At 42.3% G+C, this 14,938-nt stretch overlaps 3 protein-coding genes and 1 long non-coding RNA gene across 6 annotated transcripts; 2 read left to right on the plus strand and 2 right to left on the minus strand.

Annotated features, from left to right (window-relative positions):
• Positions 1–404: 404 nt before the first annotated feature.
• Positions 405–4,109, plus strand: cxcr3.1 (chemokine (C-X-C motif) receptor 3, tandem duplicate 1). The gene is made up of 3 exons (XM_084670932.1): positions 405–503; positions 2,428–2,829; positions 2,922–4,109. The coding sequence occupies exons 1-3, from the start codon at positions 498–500 to the stop codon at positions 3,654–3,656; spliced, it is 1,143 nt and encodes a 380-aa protein (XP_084527058.1). The 5' UTR covers positions 405–497; the 3' UTR covers positions 3,657–4,109.
• Positions 4,110–4,783: 674 nt separating this feature from the next.
• LOC146301423 (C-X-C chemokine receptor type 4-B-like) lies at positions 4,784–8,619 on the minus strand. 2 transcript variants are annotated; one of them, XR_014724726.1, is made up of 4 exons: positions 8,481–8,619; positions 7,732–8,095; positions 6,352–7,146; positions 4,784–5,906 (listed from the first exon to the last, which is right to left on the minus strand). XR_014724726.1 is itself a non-coding variant. In XM_084667724.1 (3 exons), exons 2-3 carry the CDS (start codon positions 8,092–8,094, stop codon positions 6,448–6,450), a joined length of 1,062 nt encoding a protein of 353 aa, XP_084523850.1. In that variant the 5' UTR covers position 8,095; positions 8,481–8,619; the 3' UTR covers positions 4,784–6,447. The 2 variants fall into 2 exon arrangements, 1 of the variants encoding a protein (XP_084523850.1); XM_084667724.1 differs by having other exon boundaries at positions 4,784–7,146.
• Positions 8,620–8,782: 163 nt separating this feature from the next.
• Positions 8,783–12,432, plus strand: LOC146301424 (uncharacterized). 2 transcript variants are annotated; one of them, XR_014724728.1, is made up of 3 exons: positions 8,783–8,883; positions 9,015–9,106; positions 10,330–12,432. It is a non-coding gene; the product is annotated as an uncharacterized LOC146301424 (long non-coding RNA). The 2 variants fall into 2 exon arrangements; XR_014724727.1 differs by lacking the exon at positions 8,783–8,883 and having other exon boundaries at positions 8,935–9,106.
• On the minus strand, positions 9,904–13,541 carry cxcr3.2 (chemokine (C-X-C motif) receptor 3, tandem duplicate 2). Its single transcript, XM_084667711.1, has 2 exons — positions 12,506–13,541; positions 9,904–11,484 (listed from the first exon to the last, which is right to left on the minus strand). Exons 1-2 carry the CDS (start codon positions 12,542–12,544, stop codon positions 10,381–10,383), a joined length of 1,143 nt encoding a protein of 380 aa, XP_084523837.1. The 5' UTR covers positions 12,545–13,541; the 3' UTR covers positions 9,904–10,380.
• Between the last annotated feature and the right edge of the window lie 1,397 nt (positions 13,542–14,938).

The raw sequence follows: 14,938 nt of genomic DNA on the forward strand, positions 1-14,938 counted from the left end.
GTGGAAATGGGTTTGAGATGTGGTTAGAGATTAGATCATTTTTAGAGAGCACTACATCCGTGAAAACCAAGCCATTTCTGCAATTTATTAATGTAAAATAATAATGACTTAGAAGCTTTACTGTGATTTGTAATTTCAGGCTCACATTCTTCTATGACTGTTAATCATACTTCTAAATTATCCACTGAATAATCACTCAAAAACATGTGGAATGGAGGAGTGTGTGTTTCACTAGCTAGTGAAATTAAATATATTGATACATTTACTGAATTAAGTACTTATTGGTATCTAGTGTATTTATTTCCTTTAGTATTTATCTTCTTAACTGAGAGTAAAAAATACCCACAATACTCTCTATTTCCTTTTTTTGAACACTTACATACCTTCCTCCCGGTCAGCGCCACCCCCCTCCTATATATGGCACACATCTATCACAAGTGACAAAAACGTTTGTCTGTGAGCACCTGTTGTACAAGACTGCATCAGGGTCAAATAATATGTTGGTAAGTTCTTTCTGAATTCATTTAATTTAATCTGCCATATTAAGTATATGTTGAAATAACACCTGCATAATTCATGTCAGCATTGCTACAATTTTAACTTGCTTGGTGCATCACTTTAAGCTGTCACAAAGTTGGCAAAATATACAACAATAAGAAGTTTAAAACTGTATTAAATGTTCACTACAATATAGTATCTCTGTACTAATTTCCAATTACCCTAAACCAAACTTATACATTTCATCTAAGAGTTTCTATTGACAATTTTTTCATGATAATTAAGGAGTTCTTTGTAGATACAATCCATTTTAATTTCAAATAGTGTGGCAGCCCTGCCATATCTTAGTGGGATATATTCACAGGTACCATTTCGATTCGTTTTTGAAAGACATAACCTAATCGCTCTGGAGAAGAGCGTCTGCTTGATGACTAAATGTAATCTCCTGGCTTCCTGCTCTGAATGTGATCTCTGCTATGAAGTCAAACAGTCAAATATAAAGTGATTTCATTGAAGACATTCCTTCAGTTTTAGGCTAGAAAAGATTATGGGAACATTAATACCATGTGGAAAGAAGTATTCACAACAACGACCATTGACTTGCTGTATGAGGACAAACAGTCCATCAGTTAGGTTTTCTTTTTTTTCTTTTTTCAAGTAGTTTGAGCAGAACTGATGCTGCTGCTGCTAATTACAGCTGCTGCCTTCACCGGTTTCATGATCAATAATAGACAAGTACTCTCAACACAGTTCTAGTGTGCTAAATGGTCTTATACATTTCTTGGTGTTTGTATGATTTTTTACCATCGACTCCATCCAACTGCCTAAAGTTACATTATGACTTCATGACATTTAATTTGACAGATGATCTTTCTGTGGTAAAACCCCTTTAACCCACATGTCATTTAGCAAGTGCCGTAAGTTTGCACTATTACATTTTCACATGATGTCAACCAGAGTCCAGATTCACAATGCTGCTTACCTACCTGTAATGTGGTCATGTTTTTGCAGCCTTGTTCTCAAAGGAACCTTACAAGAAGCATCTGCTGTAGACCTTCAGCAACCTTGAAGTGGTTTACTTTATTTCAACCTGTTTTTGAAGGGGAGGGGTATGCTGTCGACCCACTTTCAGTGTGGCATGTGGTTTCACACAGAGTCCATATTGATACACTGAAACTACACAATGACCCAGATAAGGAATCATAATACAAAAATATATGGTATTCAATAGTAATCATCATCATCAACAATGACAAAATCCATTGTATATGGTTCTGGTGCAGTGGGATTACATCAGTAAGCACATATTTATTTGGGTGTGCTCACGCCTTTGGGCGAGCACAACCATTGGGCTCATTCTCGAACATTTTCTTAAGTTTCTCCTGAAATGTTTCTTACGGGCTTTTGAAAACAACATAAACTCAGTTGCTACGAGTGGTGAGGGAGTCGGGCTAGTAATCAGAAGGTTGCTGGATCGATTCTCCGCCGTGCCAAATGAAGTTGTGTCCTTGATCAAGGCACTTCACCCTACTTGCCTCGGGGGTAATGTCCCTGTACTTACTGTAATGTTTATGTTCCGTTGCACGGTTTAGGCTGAAATTCAATTGGTGCAAAAAGTGCCTTATATCAACGAAGGGTACTCAGTGCTAGCCTACTTTACAACGTCGGCACACGTTAGTAACGATGCATTAGATATGACGTGCATAGATGTACTACAGTTGCACAGCAAGTATCTATCGTGCTGTGGTGTACTAGCAGCATTATACCTTTTACAAAGTACTTGTATGTAATTAAACCGTAACAAGAACAGTGTAAAATGTTAGTGGGACCACAACATGCATATATATTACTCATGAATATTATACTATATTTGTACACTGTAAGTTATTTTGATTTGCGAGTTAATTGTAATGTTACATTAATTAACAGGGAATCCTGATGGATGGGGGAAAGATTGTTTTGAATTCAGAAGAATTTGAGGAGTTTTTTGAAAACGACACATATGACTTCTACAATGATAGTGAAGGAGATACGTGTTGCCGTGCAGGAGAGGTGTGTGACTTCACCGAAGGCATGCGTTTTAATGCAGTCTTCCTTCCGGTGTTGTACACTCTGGCTGTGGTCTTGGGCCTGCTCGGAAACGGGCTTGTCTTTTGGATTCTGGCCCAGAAAAAGCGGAGTTGGACCGTGACAGACACCTTCATCTTGCACCTGGGCGTAGCCGACAGCATGCTGCTGTTCACCCTGCCGTTCTGGGCAGCTCAAGCCACTCAAACTGAGGGGTGGACCTTTGGGACGCCGCTCTGCAAAATTACTGGCGCTATCTTCCAGGTAAGGCCTGTAGAAACCATCAGTCGTTAAATCCTGTGGTTACAAGTGGTTGGTCCTCTTTCACAACCTCCCTTCCCTCTCTATCCGTCCAGATTAACTTCTACTGCGGGATCTTCCTGCTAGCCGTCATCAGTCTAGACCGCTACCTGTGCATCGTCCACGCTGCACAGATGTACTCCCGCAAAAAAACCTGGGTGGTTCACACTAGCTGTGCATCCGTGTGGCTCTTTTCCATCTTCCTCTCCATCCCTGACTGGCTGTTCCTGGAGTCTTTAACGGACACCAGGCGGAACAAAACAGAGTGTGTCCACAACTACCTGGCGTACGGTCAGTCCGTGTCTCGATGGCGCCTGGCGTCCCGTCTGATCTACCACCTGGTGGGCTTCCTGCTTCCCTCCGCCGTCCTCCTTTACTGTTACTCCTGCATACTGCTGCGGTTGCAGCGCGGCTCCCAGGGACTCCAGAAGCACAGGGCGGTCAGGGTCATCCTGGCCCTGGTTCTGGTCTTCTTCCTCTGCTGGACGCCCTACAACATCACCCTCATGGTGGACACGCTCCATGCCAACAACACCCTGAAGGACACCTGCGAGACGAGGACCAGCTTGGACATCGCCCTCTCAGCCACATCCTCTCTGGGCTACCTCCACTGCAGTCTCAACCCGGTGGTGTATGCTTTCGTGGGGGTGACGTTCCGGCGCCACCTGCTGGCCATAATGAGGTCGCTGGGCTGTAAGATGAAGATCGGGGCAGGAATGAGAACCGCAGACAGCAGGAGGAGTTCTGTGTGGTCGGAATCGGGAGACACATCCAACACTCTCGCCATTTAAGAGGGGCGAAGAGAGAAGGGGGACAGAGAGAGTCGGCTGCAGGGGTTGCCGTAGCGCTTGGTGACCTGTTCCAACTGTTCCAGTTTATATGATAATAATCGGACTTTTGTCCGATTCTAACTTCCTTATTGATACGAAGGAGTAGTAAGGGTAAGGAGGTTGTAACCAGAAACCACTTGTAGCATTGTTTTGTGAAGCCATAAAGCCATAAAGCCAACTTCTTTTCACTTTTCCTTCAGAGCTAGGTTCTTCTTTATTTATGTGTTAGGAACCTTTTATAAGATAATAAGTAGAGTGTATTGATTTGACTTTGTCAAAACATATTTGTGTTTTTTTATTACATAATTTGACCTTTGTGGAATTATGACTTAGTAAAATTGACTGTGTAAATGTGTGAATTATGATAATATATGTATTTTTTCATGTCCAATAAAGTTATATTTTCTTACTGTTTTTAAGTCAGTGTTTTTTTTTTTGTGTGGCTTATATGGCCTGTAGTACTTACACTGAAAATGCATTACTGATTGAAATTCTACATGTTAAGATCAGCATTAGATGTATTCATGTAATTGACACTTTTATACAGGTGGGATTTTGAACCTGCATCTGCAGCCAAATGTTCTACTACTGAGATACTGTATCAATCCCTTCTGAACTACAAAATCAATCCCCATGATGTATTAAACTGTCATGATCTACTTTGAGATGTATGGATAGGGTCATCAGTCTCCGAAACTAACAGGCGGTACATTATTTATAACTTATATTTTATAAGTTAATGTTGTTGTGTAGGCCTGAAATCCATCATCTCTTGCAACTGTTCTGTTGAGCAGAAAAATGCTGGCACATTGAAAGAGAATAAGCTCTACGTGAGCTGTATACACAGAGCAGTGTACGTTTGCAAGGTGTCTGTATCTGGGCCCTGTAGACAGATAAGCTACAGTCAGGGAACCATAGCAAAGTCAACAGAGACTCGCCAAGCACCTCCCTCTCCATGTTAAAAGTACAAGCAGTTTCTCACAATAGGCCCTGCTACCGAGCTGTGGCAGGAAGTCAGGCCATGATTATGCAAGCACAACGTTTGTACTTGATGACCTGAAGTATGAAAAACACATTGGGACACCACATACACTACACTATACGTACATTTATTAGAAAATTACCATAATTAGCTCATATTCCCTTATCTCATGCTGTATAGTATAATGTGGGCTGCGACAGGGCCAAGATAGCAATATCCTTCTCTCTCTCCAGATTTGAATAATATATAATATGTTGCAGTGACAAAAAGGTTACACAGGAAACGATATAGCAATTAGCACAGATCTGCATGTTGATAACAGTGTGGGTGAATCATACTACCAACCTATCTCTCTCATATTTCAGTCATCACAACTATGCATATTTATCTTGCTCATCTCCAAACGGAAACATTAGTTTTACAGGAAGTAATCATTTTGACATCTGACATTAATCTGTCATCTTAGACTTAATGGGAAAACAAGAAATAGTGCCAGCACAAGGAGCTGGACAGTCGGATTTCATACTACATACATTTGTGTATCTGGAAACTTAAGTTACAATACTGAGAGAGAGAAAAACATAGGCCTACTTATTGTACCTTCAAAGAAAACAGAACACACAGAACACAGGAAACAAGTGTGTGTTCATGTCATTTATCGGAAATATTTGCACGTAAGAGACAAATGGACAAATGGACGTTTTTTCTTTAAATACTGCACTGCATACTAACACTGACTAGACCAGACCTGCCATGAGACTAAAGATAAAAGCATCACAGCTTACAGTCTTCATACAATGATAGCTTTTTGAATGTTTCCCCTCCCAGTCCCTTAGCTTTCTTCCCTTTGTTTTCTCCCACACTAGGACTGAGTGCACAAAGCAAGGGTTTGTTTTCCCTTTAAAAAACAGACACACACATTCAGACGGCCCTCAGAGACACTCACACTGTAATAACCGGCACAGGGCCAGAAAATGAAGCTTTTTCCCTCCATTCTCCCACATATACTCTTTTCATCACCTGACCCATGACGTCATCATCTGCAGAAAGCTCTAGAAATGCCTTCCTGTTGCAACAAGAGACTGTCTTAACACAACGTGTCTGAGACTCGTGTCTGGAGGGAAGTCCCAGGGCCTGATGTTCAGTAACTAGGGAGCTGAGCTGCCCAAAAGTACCCTAGGAATTCCCCAGTACGGTCTGAATATCTCCACAGGACATTTCCAATATACCTAGAGAGTAAATAGAAAGTCATTATATGGAATCACAAGAGGATATATACTTACATTTACCATACAATAACACCAGAACACTGTAACAATTATTAAATTATCTTCTGGTGCATATCACATCATTAGCCTTTCTTTTAAATATTATATTAATTATATATTTGTGGCACAATAATGTTATCCGCCACCTCAAAGTGGTGAATAAAACAATAATTAAAAAAGTATATTCATATAAAAATTCATAATACATGACCATTCTGAATTCTCAAAATCCTTAACCACAAAGATTTGTAAAAAAGAAAAGCATTGCACAAACTAATTGAAATAGTTTGGAAAACTCTACCTTACAGTAAAAAAAAATAGGCCACAAGCCAGCCAGAAACAACAAACTAGCCTTCGCAGTACAGAACAGACAGTCATTGTGACACAGTATCGACAATCCACTCACTGGACCCATGACCCTCTGACATCACCTGAAGTGCAGACCCAGTATGATTAACCACTGTCACTGTTAGTCATAGGATTTCTGTTTCCACCCTTCAGGTCAGCAGTGGGTGGACTGTCCATGCTGAAAACGACTTTGGTTCAAGGCCCCATTCTCCTGGGGTGCAGTCTGCTCAATCACAGATGAATCCCAAAGAAACCTATTGTTATGAGTTCCTCTCTGTCTTCTTAGCTTCTGCAACACCACCTTCCTAAAGTTCCCGCACACCAAGAAATACAGCAAAGGGTTGAAGGAGGCGCGAAAACAGCAAACGGCAGCGGTGACCTCCACAACAGTCTCTATCCTTCTCTGCTCACAGGATCCTTCAGAAGGCTCCGCTGGTTTCACACTGAAGGTGTCCACCATGAGGGTGATGTTGTAGGGCGTCCAGCAGAGGAAGAAGACCAGAACCAGGGCCAGGATGACCCTGACCGCCCTGTGCTTCTGGAGTCCCTGGGAGCCGCGCTGCAACCGCAGCAGTATGCAGGAGTAGTAGAGGAGGACGGCGGAGGGAAGCAGGAAGCCAGCCGTGTGGTAGAGCAGGCGGGAGGCCAGGTGCCAGGAGTCTGTCGGGTAGATAGGGCCGCACTTCGTTCTGCCCTGGCTGGTGACGACCCCTAAGAACAACCAGTCGGGGACGGAGAGGAGGGTGGAGAAGAGCCACACGCACGCGCAGGTCACGTGACCCACCCGGGAATTTTTGCGGGAGGACATCAGATTCATTCCACCCAGCAGGAGGACCCCACAGTAGATGTTAATCTGGAGAGAGTGTGAAGGGGAGGGTCAGAAGAGAGCAAGACAGAGAGAAAGAGAGAGAGAGAGAGAGAGAGAGAGAGAGAGAGAGAGAGATAGAGAGAGAGAGAGAGAGAGAGAGAGAGAGAGAGAGAGAGACAGACAGACAGACAGACAGACAGACAGACAGACAGACAGAGAGAGTGAAGTGAAAGCAAATTAGTACGAGAGATAAACAGATTAGAGATTCGAGAGAGAAAAGGCAGAGCAAACCAAAGGATGTTGTTGCCCATGTCTCTCTAACCCTAACCCATGTCTCTTCCCACAAATGGTAAATTTACTTGAAACACCTTCACGTTTCAATTGTGCGTGTAGATAGGAATAGAGACTCTGAATGCACTGTGTTCTCACCCCCTTCCTGTTCAACTTAACTCTGTCCCACAGTGGTGCCTAAACCATTCAATTTGCAGCAGTCTTAAGCAAAACCAACAACTTCTAAGCCCCTATAATATGAGCTCTTATCGCCCCCTATATTAGCCTACTCCTGACCCTCCCTGTTCCATACACCAGTCAAGCAGAAAATCAGTGGTTCAAATCCCACCATTGACTTACATTGAAGATGGCACCAGTGACTTTGCAGAGGGGCTGCTGAAAGCTCCACTCCTGAGATTGAAAGGTCTGAGCTGCCCTGAACGGCAGCGTGAGCAGCAGCAGGCAGTCAGCAACTCCCAGGTGCAGGATGAAGGTGTCTGTCAAAGTCCAGCTCCGTCTCCTCTGGGCCATAATCCAAAAGACAAGGCCGTTTCCCAGTAGGCCCAGAACCAACGATAGGACATACAACAACAGAAGGAAGATCGGCTTCCAGCGCATTCCGTCCTCGGGATCACACTCATCCTTGTATTCATAACTGTCGTCATAACTGAACGTGCCGTTTTGTTGAAATATCCCTTCCAAATGCGCGTCAATCTCTGTCATTCTGTGGAGGAGTAAGAAAATGTGGTGCAAAAGAAGACCAGTCGTATAAGAGTCTCTAAATTAAACATGGAACGGAAAATAAATGGTAAAACACGCTAAACAGGTTCGTCTGCATTCAGCTCTACTGTAGCCTACAGATGACAGCAAACAATGTCCTCAAACAATGGCAATTCCGGAATATTTAAAACAGCTCACATGTTGTTGATGTCAGCTATGATGAAACATAAAGAATAAAAAGACCGGAAAATACGCTAGTCTATCTGTTAAAGTGTCCCACACATTATCGAGTCACATGCAACAAGTACAGAAAGCCGAGTGAAACAGTATCATGTTGAGAGAAATAATAACTTAACGAACATTTGAAATACAGCCTGTGTTCTACTTACTTTACCAAGTTGTTCAGCTGCTTATTCGGTCAACCAGCTCGCTGTAGAATAAGGACAATGATCTGGCGAGAACGGTTTCATTTAAGGGGTAACGCAAGTTCCCGCAGCCTATCCGCATATCAAACAAAGCGTGTGCTGTGTTTAGAAAGAGAAAGTCAATTCATACAGCTTGTTTTGACCAGCCAACTCCACTGAGAAATGCATCTAGCAGAGTGAGCCCAGCCCGCTGCAACTGTTGTCTGTCTGTCAAAGTCTGCAGGCCTGAGCCTGAGCTTGCAAATTAAAACTAAAATAAGTGGCGGAAAAAAGTAGACAACTACACATTAACACGCAAGTTATATCTAATGTTGTCGGACTGTTTATGGTGTTTGTCCACAAGATGGCGAATAAGAGCTATTTTCAGGTATAGGATGAATTCCAATTCGGTATTACGACCTCCATGTTGGCTGAACATGTCTGACACCAACCAAAGTAACTCAGGTGACTTATCTATCCTTCTTTACCATGTATATAATTTTTTTTATTCACTTCCAGACCTGAGAGCTGTCGTCAGAATGTGACCTCCCTGAGGCTGTTACAGATCGGTTAAACGATACGCCACCCGCGCCGGTGACCAACTAGTTTCTGTAAGTGGCTGTGCTTGAGATCTTTGAGGTGGTGTTTTCGATTACGGGTGCGGGCGAATGTTGGCCAAATAGATCCTTTTGCGCTAAGTGTGCTGTGGGTCTCTGTCTGGGGTCTGGGCTAAAACCCCAGTCTCTCTAAACAAAAAAAAACGCCTCTGGTATACATGCTATGGAAAATGTAGCCTAATTGTGATACTCATTTGAAAAGCACTAACATCAAGCGGACGTTCATTTTTTGTTCATATTTTACTGACAAAGAAGTTAAGGTTTGTCTTATATGCTGCTACTTTCCTTAAACAGTGGTGTACTTAAGGCAATGCAGAAAAGCCTTATGCTGTACCCATTCAAATCGAATCAAATCTAAATGTATTTGTATAGCCCTTTTTACAAGCAATGTCACAGAGGGCTTCACATACGCCCATAGAACTGCCCCTCAACCAACCTAAACCGTCAAGGAAGACAAGGAAAATTCAGAGGAGAAAAAATGTCATTCGTTTAGCATGGGCATGGCATTGGTAGGTAGAGCTACTGTTCGGTTGCTACTGCTAGGGTACATATGTAACGGGTGTGAACTGGTGAAACTGACTCCTCGGGTAATTAATCGGCCACCCGCGTCAATGAATAGCTAGCTTTTCTTTGGCGTAGCTGGTAGTGGTTAGGCTTGGCAGTCCAGAGGTGGCAGGTTTGACTCCCGATGGCAGCGAACCACGGTCCTGGCGGGGCAAGGCCTCGTCCGTTGCATAACAGTTACACAAACAATAAGTGTCGAGATGAGCATTCACAAAGAACGCAAGTCGTTATTTTATAAAGATTTTATTTAAGAAAATGCATTTCAAATCAATCATAGTTGAACAATCTGACAAACACATTTTAAACTTAGCTTAAACATTGACATGGCTGTTCATGTGTATCCTTTCATATGCAATCGCACTTGACTAAACAGACATTGAGCGTGAAGCGTTTACTTTTAGTACAATTCTTAAATCAGTCATCACCCTTCTTACAAAGTTTCAGAACACTGATTATGATTTGATTACCTTTTTAGAAAAGTAAGAGAAATACCAGCCCTAGTTACATCTCCATGGAATAATCCTGAATGGAACTGAAAAGATAAGAATACATTTTTTGAGAACTTGTGTAGGTTATGGGGTAACCTTTTCACTCAAGACAGTTTTGTTTCATTCATTTTGTTACTTACAAAATCCATCCATATTCTTTTTCAGCTGTTATCAAACCACTTCCTCTCTCTTCTCCACAACCCCTCATTTCTGGTTTCACACCATGACAGAAAAGTAAGACGTGTTCTCGCTGTCGGCTGAACTGCAAGAAACGGTGGTTCTTCGTGTTCTATTCGGTCCCCATCCCTCCATCCCCAGACAACCCCTCTTCCCCAGTAACTCTTTACACATCTTAGCCAGCTCCCTTCTGAATTTGACCCCCACAAAGCCATACAGCAGGGGGTTCAGAGCACAGTGAGATAACCCCAAACTCTCGGTCACCATTGTTCCAATGTCCACTACACGTCCAAACAGGCACCCTACTTGACCTATGAGGCCCAACCTCTGCAGGCTGTCCGCCAACTGGAAGATGTTGAAAGGTGCCCAGCAGAACACAAACACAGACACAAGGGACACTATAAGGCGAAGGGACTTCCGTTTCTGGCGCCGACTGGCATTGCACAGGGACTTGAATATACGGATGTAACAGTACAGCATGACCACCAGGGGGAGCCCAAATCCCAGCATCAAGTTAACCAGCTGCAGCCCTACTTGCCACTGCATGGAGCTCTGAGTAAACCAAGTCCTGCAGACCCGAAGCTCCTTCTGGCCTAAGACCCCGACGGTCACAACCTCTCTGAAGGCAATGTCCACACCGCTAAGGCCAAGGCACACCGTCCAGATCAGCGCACAAGCGATCTGGGCATGGCAGGTGTTGCGCTTCCAGCCAGTGCTGACAGCATGGACGATGGCAAGGTAACGGTCAAAACTGATGCAGGCCAGGAATAGGATGCCACTGTAGCGGTTGAGGGAAAAGAGGGCGCCGGAGATCTTGCAGGCTGCCTCGCCAAACACCCACTCCTTGGCCCACTGGACAGCGAAGAGGGGCAGAGTGAAGGCTAACAAAAGGTCGGAGATTGCCAGGTGAAGGAGGAAGGTGTCCGTGAGGGAGTAGGAACAAGCCCCGGCACTCTTGGAGTTGCGGTAGCGCCGGACAACGCACAGGACCAGTGTGTTACCCACCAGCGCCAGCACAAAGACGATGCTGTAGACTACTGGGGAGTAGCTCCGTCCAAAGCCCCAGATGTCGTCTTGGAAACAAGGAGCAGAAGCAGACTTGTCAGTTCCTGGATAGTTGGTGTAGTCATAGTTGTCGTCTGGCTGGTAAAAGAAAGAAAAATACAGAGTTAACCAGCCACCCAATCACTGTTGACCTAAAAGGAAGTTTATTAAAATATACGTCTATGCTGATACTGGTATTCTGGTGCAGGCACTACTAGACTGTTTTTCTACAATCTGTAAAAAATAAATCACAATTCTGAAAGTAAGCTTTCAGAACGTGTAGAGCTGGCTTTATAATCCTACACTTAAAGATGCCTGTACTAATGCTGATTTCAGTCACATTCTCTATCAAAAGGCAGACCACGTGCGCGTCTAAAAAGACAGCATACAGTTTAAATGTAGTTTTGGGTTCCATGAGTAAATTAGGTCTACTGCAGTAACCCAACCTTGATCTTTACAATAACATTCATTCATAGTAATCTAGAAAAGGTTCATCTAAGTTCTTCACTTTCTTTTGAGCTTATGTGAAGAAGTTTACTTAAGGTTTATGTTTGATCAGTGTGGATCACAATTGGAGCATCCATATTTCTTTTCTCACTTTTCTATCTCTCTCCTATGAGTTGGCATTGAAAGCTCTCAAGCCTATAATGTAGCTAGACGTAGAATAAAGTGGTTCGGAGGGAGCTTCAAGAAGGTACATATATGTAATGGAATGTGGTGTCTCTAGATATGAGACCCTGCACATGTGTACAATAGTACCATGTGTGTATGGTACATGGTACATGTATGGCACATACATGTATGTATGTATGTTTTCCATGACAAGAGCTATGGGACGCCTATAAGCCTGAGACATTGTTAGTAGAGTTGAATTCCTCCAGCCAATTTCCCCTGATTCATCAATGTTTGGTCTAATAGATTCTTTGTTTACCAGCTTGTTCATCTATTTGGTAGTCCATCAGTCTGTTAATAAGTTAGTAATTTGGTTGGTTATTGTATTCTTTGTATAACCACGAAGAACTATATTAAAGTATCATGGCAACAAAATTCAATTTGATAACTTTGGAAGATGTTTAACCATAGTCAGCCATACATAAGAAAGTGGTCAAATATCACTCACCCACTCATAGTCTTCTGTGGTTGTCCTCAAGGAATCCATGCTCACAAGTAAGCAGCAGAGTACCTGAAATGTTCATAGAATCACATACACACACATGCAAATGAATTCTACTCTACGTTTTAGATCTCCACTGTTTCTAGACATCCATAGAAAAAAACAGAAGTCTACGTTTCGGGAACCGAAACTTCTTACATATTTGACACATTTAACAGGAATGGTAAAGATTGTGACATCGCATCGGAAAAAAGAAATGCAGTCAACACGTATATCAACAGAGTAATATACTGTTGGCAACGCATAACTGGACTGTCTTTGGCCACACACGGATAATATCTGTTTTGGGGAATTGCAGCTATACTTATCCACATGCAGCCCTAAAGGCTGGAGAGGTGACCTTCTCAAATACCCTTAGAAATTAGAGATAATTGACATTTGCATTTAAAAAGTAATGTGTGCCAACAGTCTCAGTGTTGCATGATAGACCGCATGAAAAAACAACAACAAAAAACCACATCGGATTCACAAGCCAGCTTGTTCACTTTGTCCTGGCAGGGGAAGTGAAAATGATGAGACATAATTTTACATTTTACAGATTTCAGAAATCATTTTGCTCTGACGTCCAGTTCTACTTTAATTTTTAAATAGATTTGATGGAAGCTTACAAGTTTCAGTAAAGACAAATCCAAGCAGATGTACAAAGATCTCACAGGAAACTGCTCTCTTAAGGTGTCTGGTTAGACGTACAATAACTCTGGAAGACATATTAACTGGGAAGATTTTTTTGACACATTGTGATGGCATGTTTAATAAGATCACATAACACAACACATCACATTACTAAAATTGCACCATCCCTACCAGCAGATACTTGCTGATGATTTAGTTAAAATGTTTAACAATACACTGAAGACTACCATTGACACTTATTGCACCAGCTAAACAAGAATAAGTCTAAAAGGTACCTTTTATCACCTTAGAAAATATAACTAAAGTGGAACAGTTTCTCTCCAAGACAGATACTGACAGACTCATGCATGCTTTTATCGTTGGAATTTTAGATTACAATGTGAAATAAAGGTGAAAATAAGGTGCACAAAGTGTAAAGGCCTGTGGCAGCAAAAATGTCACTGTCCAACCTCACAGCTGTGGCAGTACATTTCCTTCCTCTATCCAGTTACTGGTTAGCACTCAAATAAGGTGTGTACGGCATGTTACAGAAAGACTTCAAAATAAAAACGTGAATGTCAATGAAGAAAAGAGTTTATAACAAACTTTCTTTTTCTCCAAATACACATGTTGTTTTCTGTGTGTTTTTTTTCTTCTCCAATTATTCACAAGTAAAACTAAATCAAAAAGAGGGATTGGTTGGGACATTCAGAAGTAATCGGTTCAATCAGCGTGAACTGACAGAATGTGTTCACACAATACACCAGATAAACTGAACAAAGGCTCATATTGAATGTTTCTGATAAAAGCTATAGTTTTCTTGAGCACAGAAAAAGAGACTCAAAAAATAATTAGCAACCATTGGTCATTCAGACTATCCCATTTGTGAAATGAGCTAAGCTCTGCCTTGAAGGAGTCAGCGTATCATGTTTTTTATTTAGATTTACCTGAAACCTGAAAAGGGAGGGGATATGAGGGCAAACATACATGGAAAAGCTAATATTGAGGGTCAACATGAGCTACACTAAGTACTACACTAGTGAGAGGTTCACATTCCAAACAGAGATTGGACATCATGGTTTCTGTCGATGTTTGCAGAGCTAGTCATTGTGTTAAACGGAACACTTCATTGGTAGTTGTTGGCTGCCTTACTCCTGTACACATTTTCACCTGGATCAATAAAATGAATTGATATAAACATTTACACCTGGTGGGAAGTTGGTAGCTGTGAAATCTGTGACTGAACTAAAAGCAACAATTTGCTGACTTGTTGGTCATTCAAGGACATCACTAGAGTGACCTCAATTAAGAATTGTTGTTGATGAGTAAACGTTCAAATACAGATATTGCTCCGACATCATTAATAAACACATTAACACAGCTACAGCACCCACAGAATGCAGTCATATTTGTATGTCCATTTCGCAGTTGGATTTTACAAACATAATATTGTCCCAAAGACCCCTTGAGTACGTATATACGACACCTGACCATAAAGGGGCATGTGGTGTTTCATGAAAGGCAAAACGTGCATTTCCACCCTATGCCTCTCCCTTCCTTGATAACGACACACGTCACAACAGGAGTTATGAACACTTCACCACATCTCTAACACCCCAAAACCAAACAACTCCCTTTTGACTTTACAAGGTATTCCTGCAGGCAGACCCTTGGTCCTTTCGCAACGCCTTAACACCACAAAAGAGAGTTCCCAGTGACCAACCATGTCCCGTTAAAATGATGACGTCACTGCAGGTATAACAGAGG

The sequence above is a fragment of the Hypomesus nipponensis genome, chromosome 2 (genome assembly GCF_054491055.1).
Source record: "Hypomesus nipponensis isolate SF chromosome 2, ASM5449105v1, whole genome shotgun sequence".
Taxonomy (NCBI): Eukaryota; Metazoa; Chordata; class Actinopteri; order Osmeriformes; family Osmeridae; genus Hypomesus; species Hypomesus nipponensis.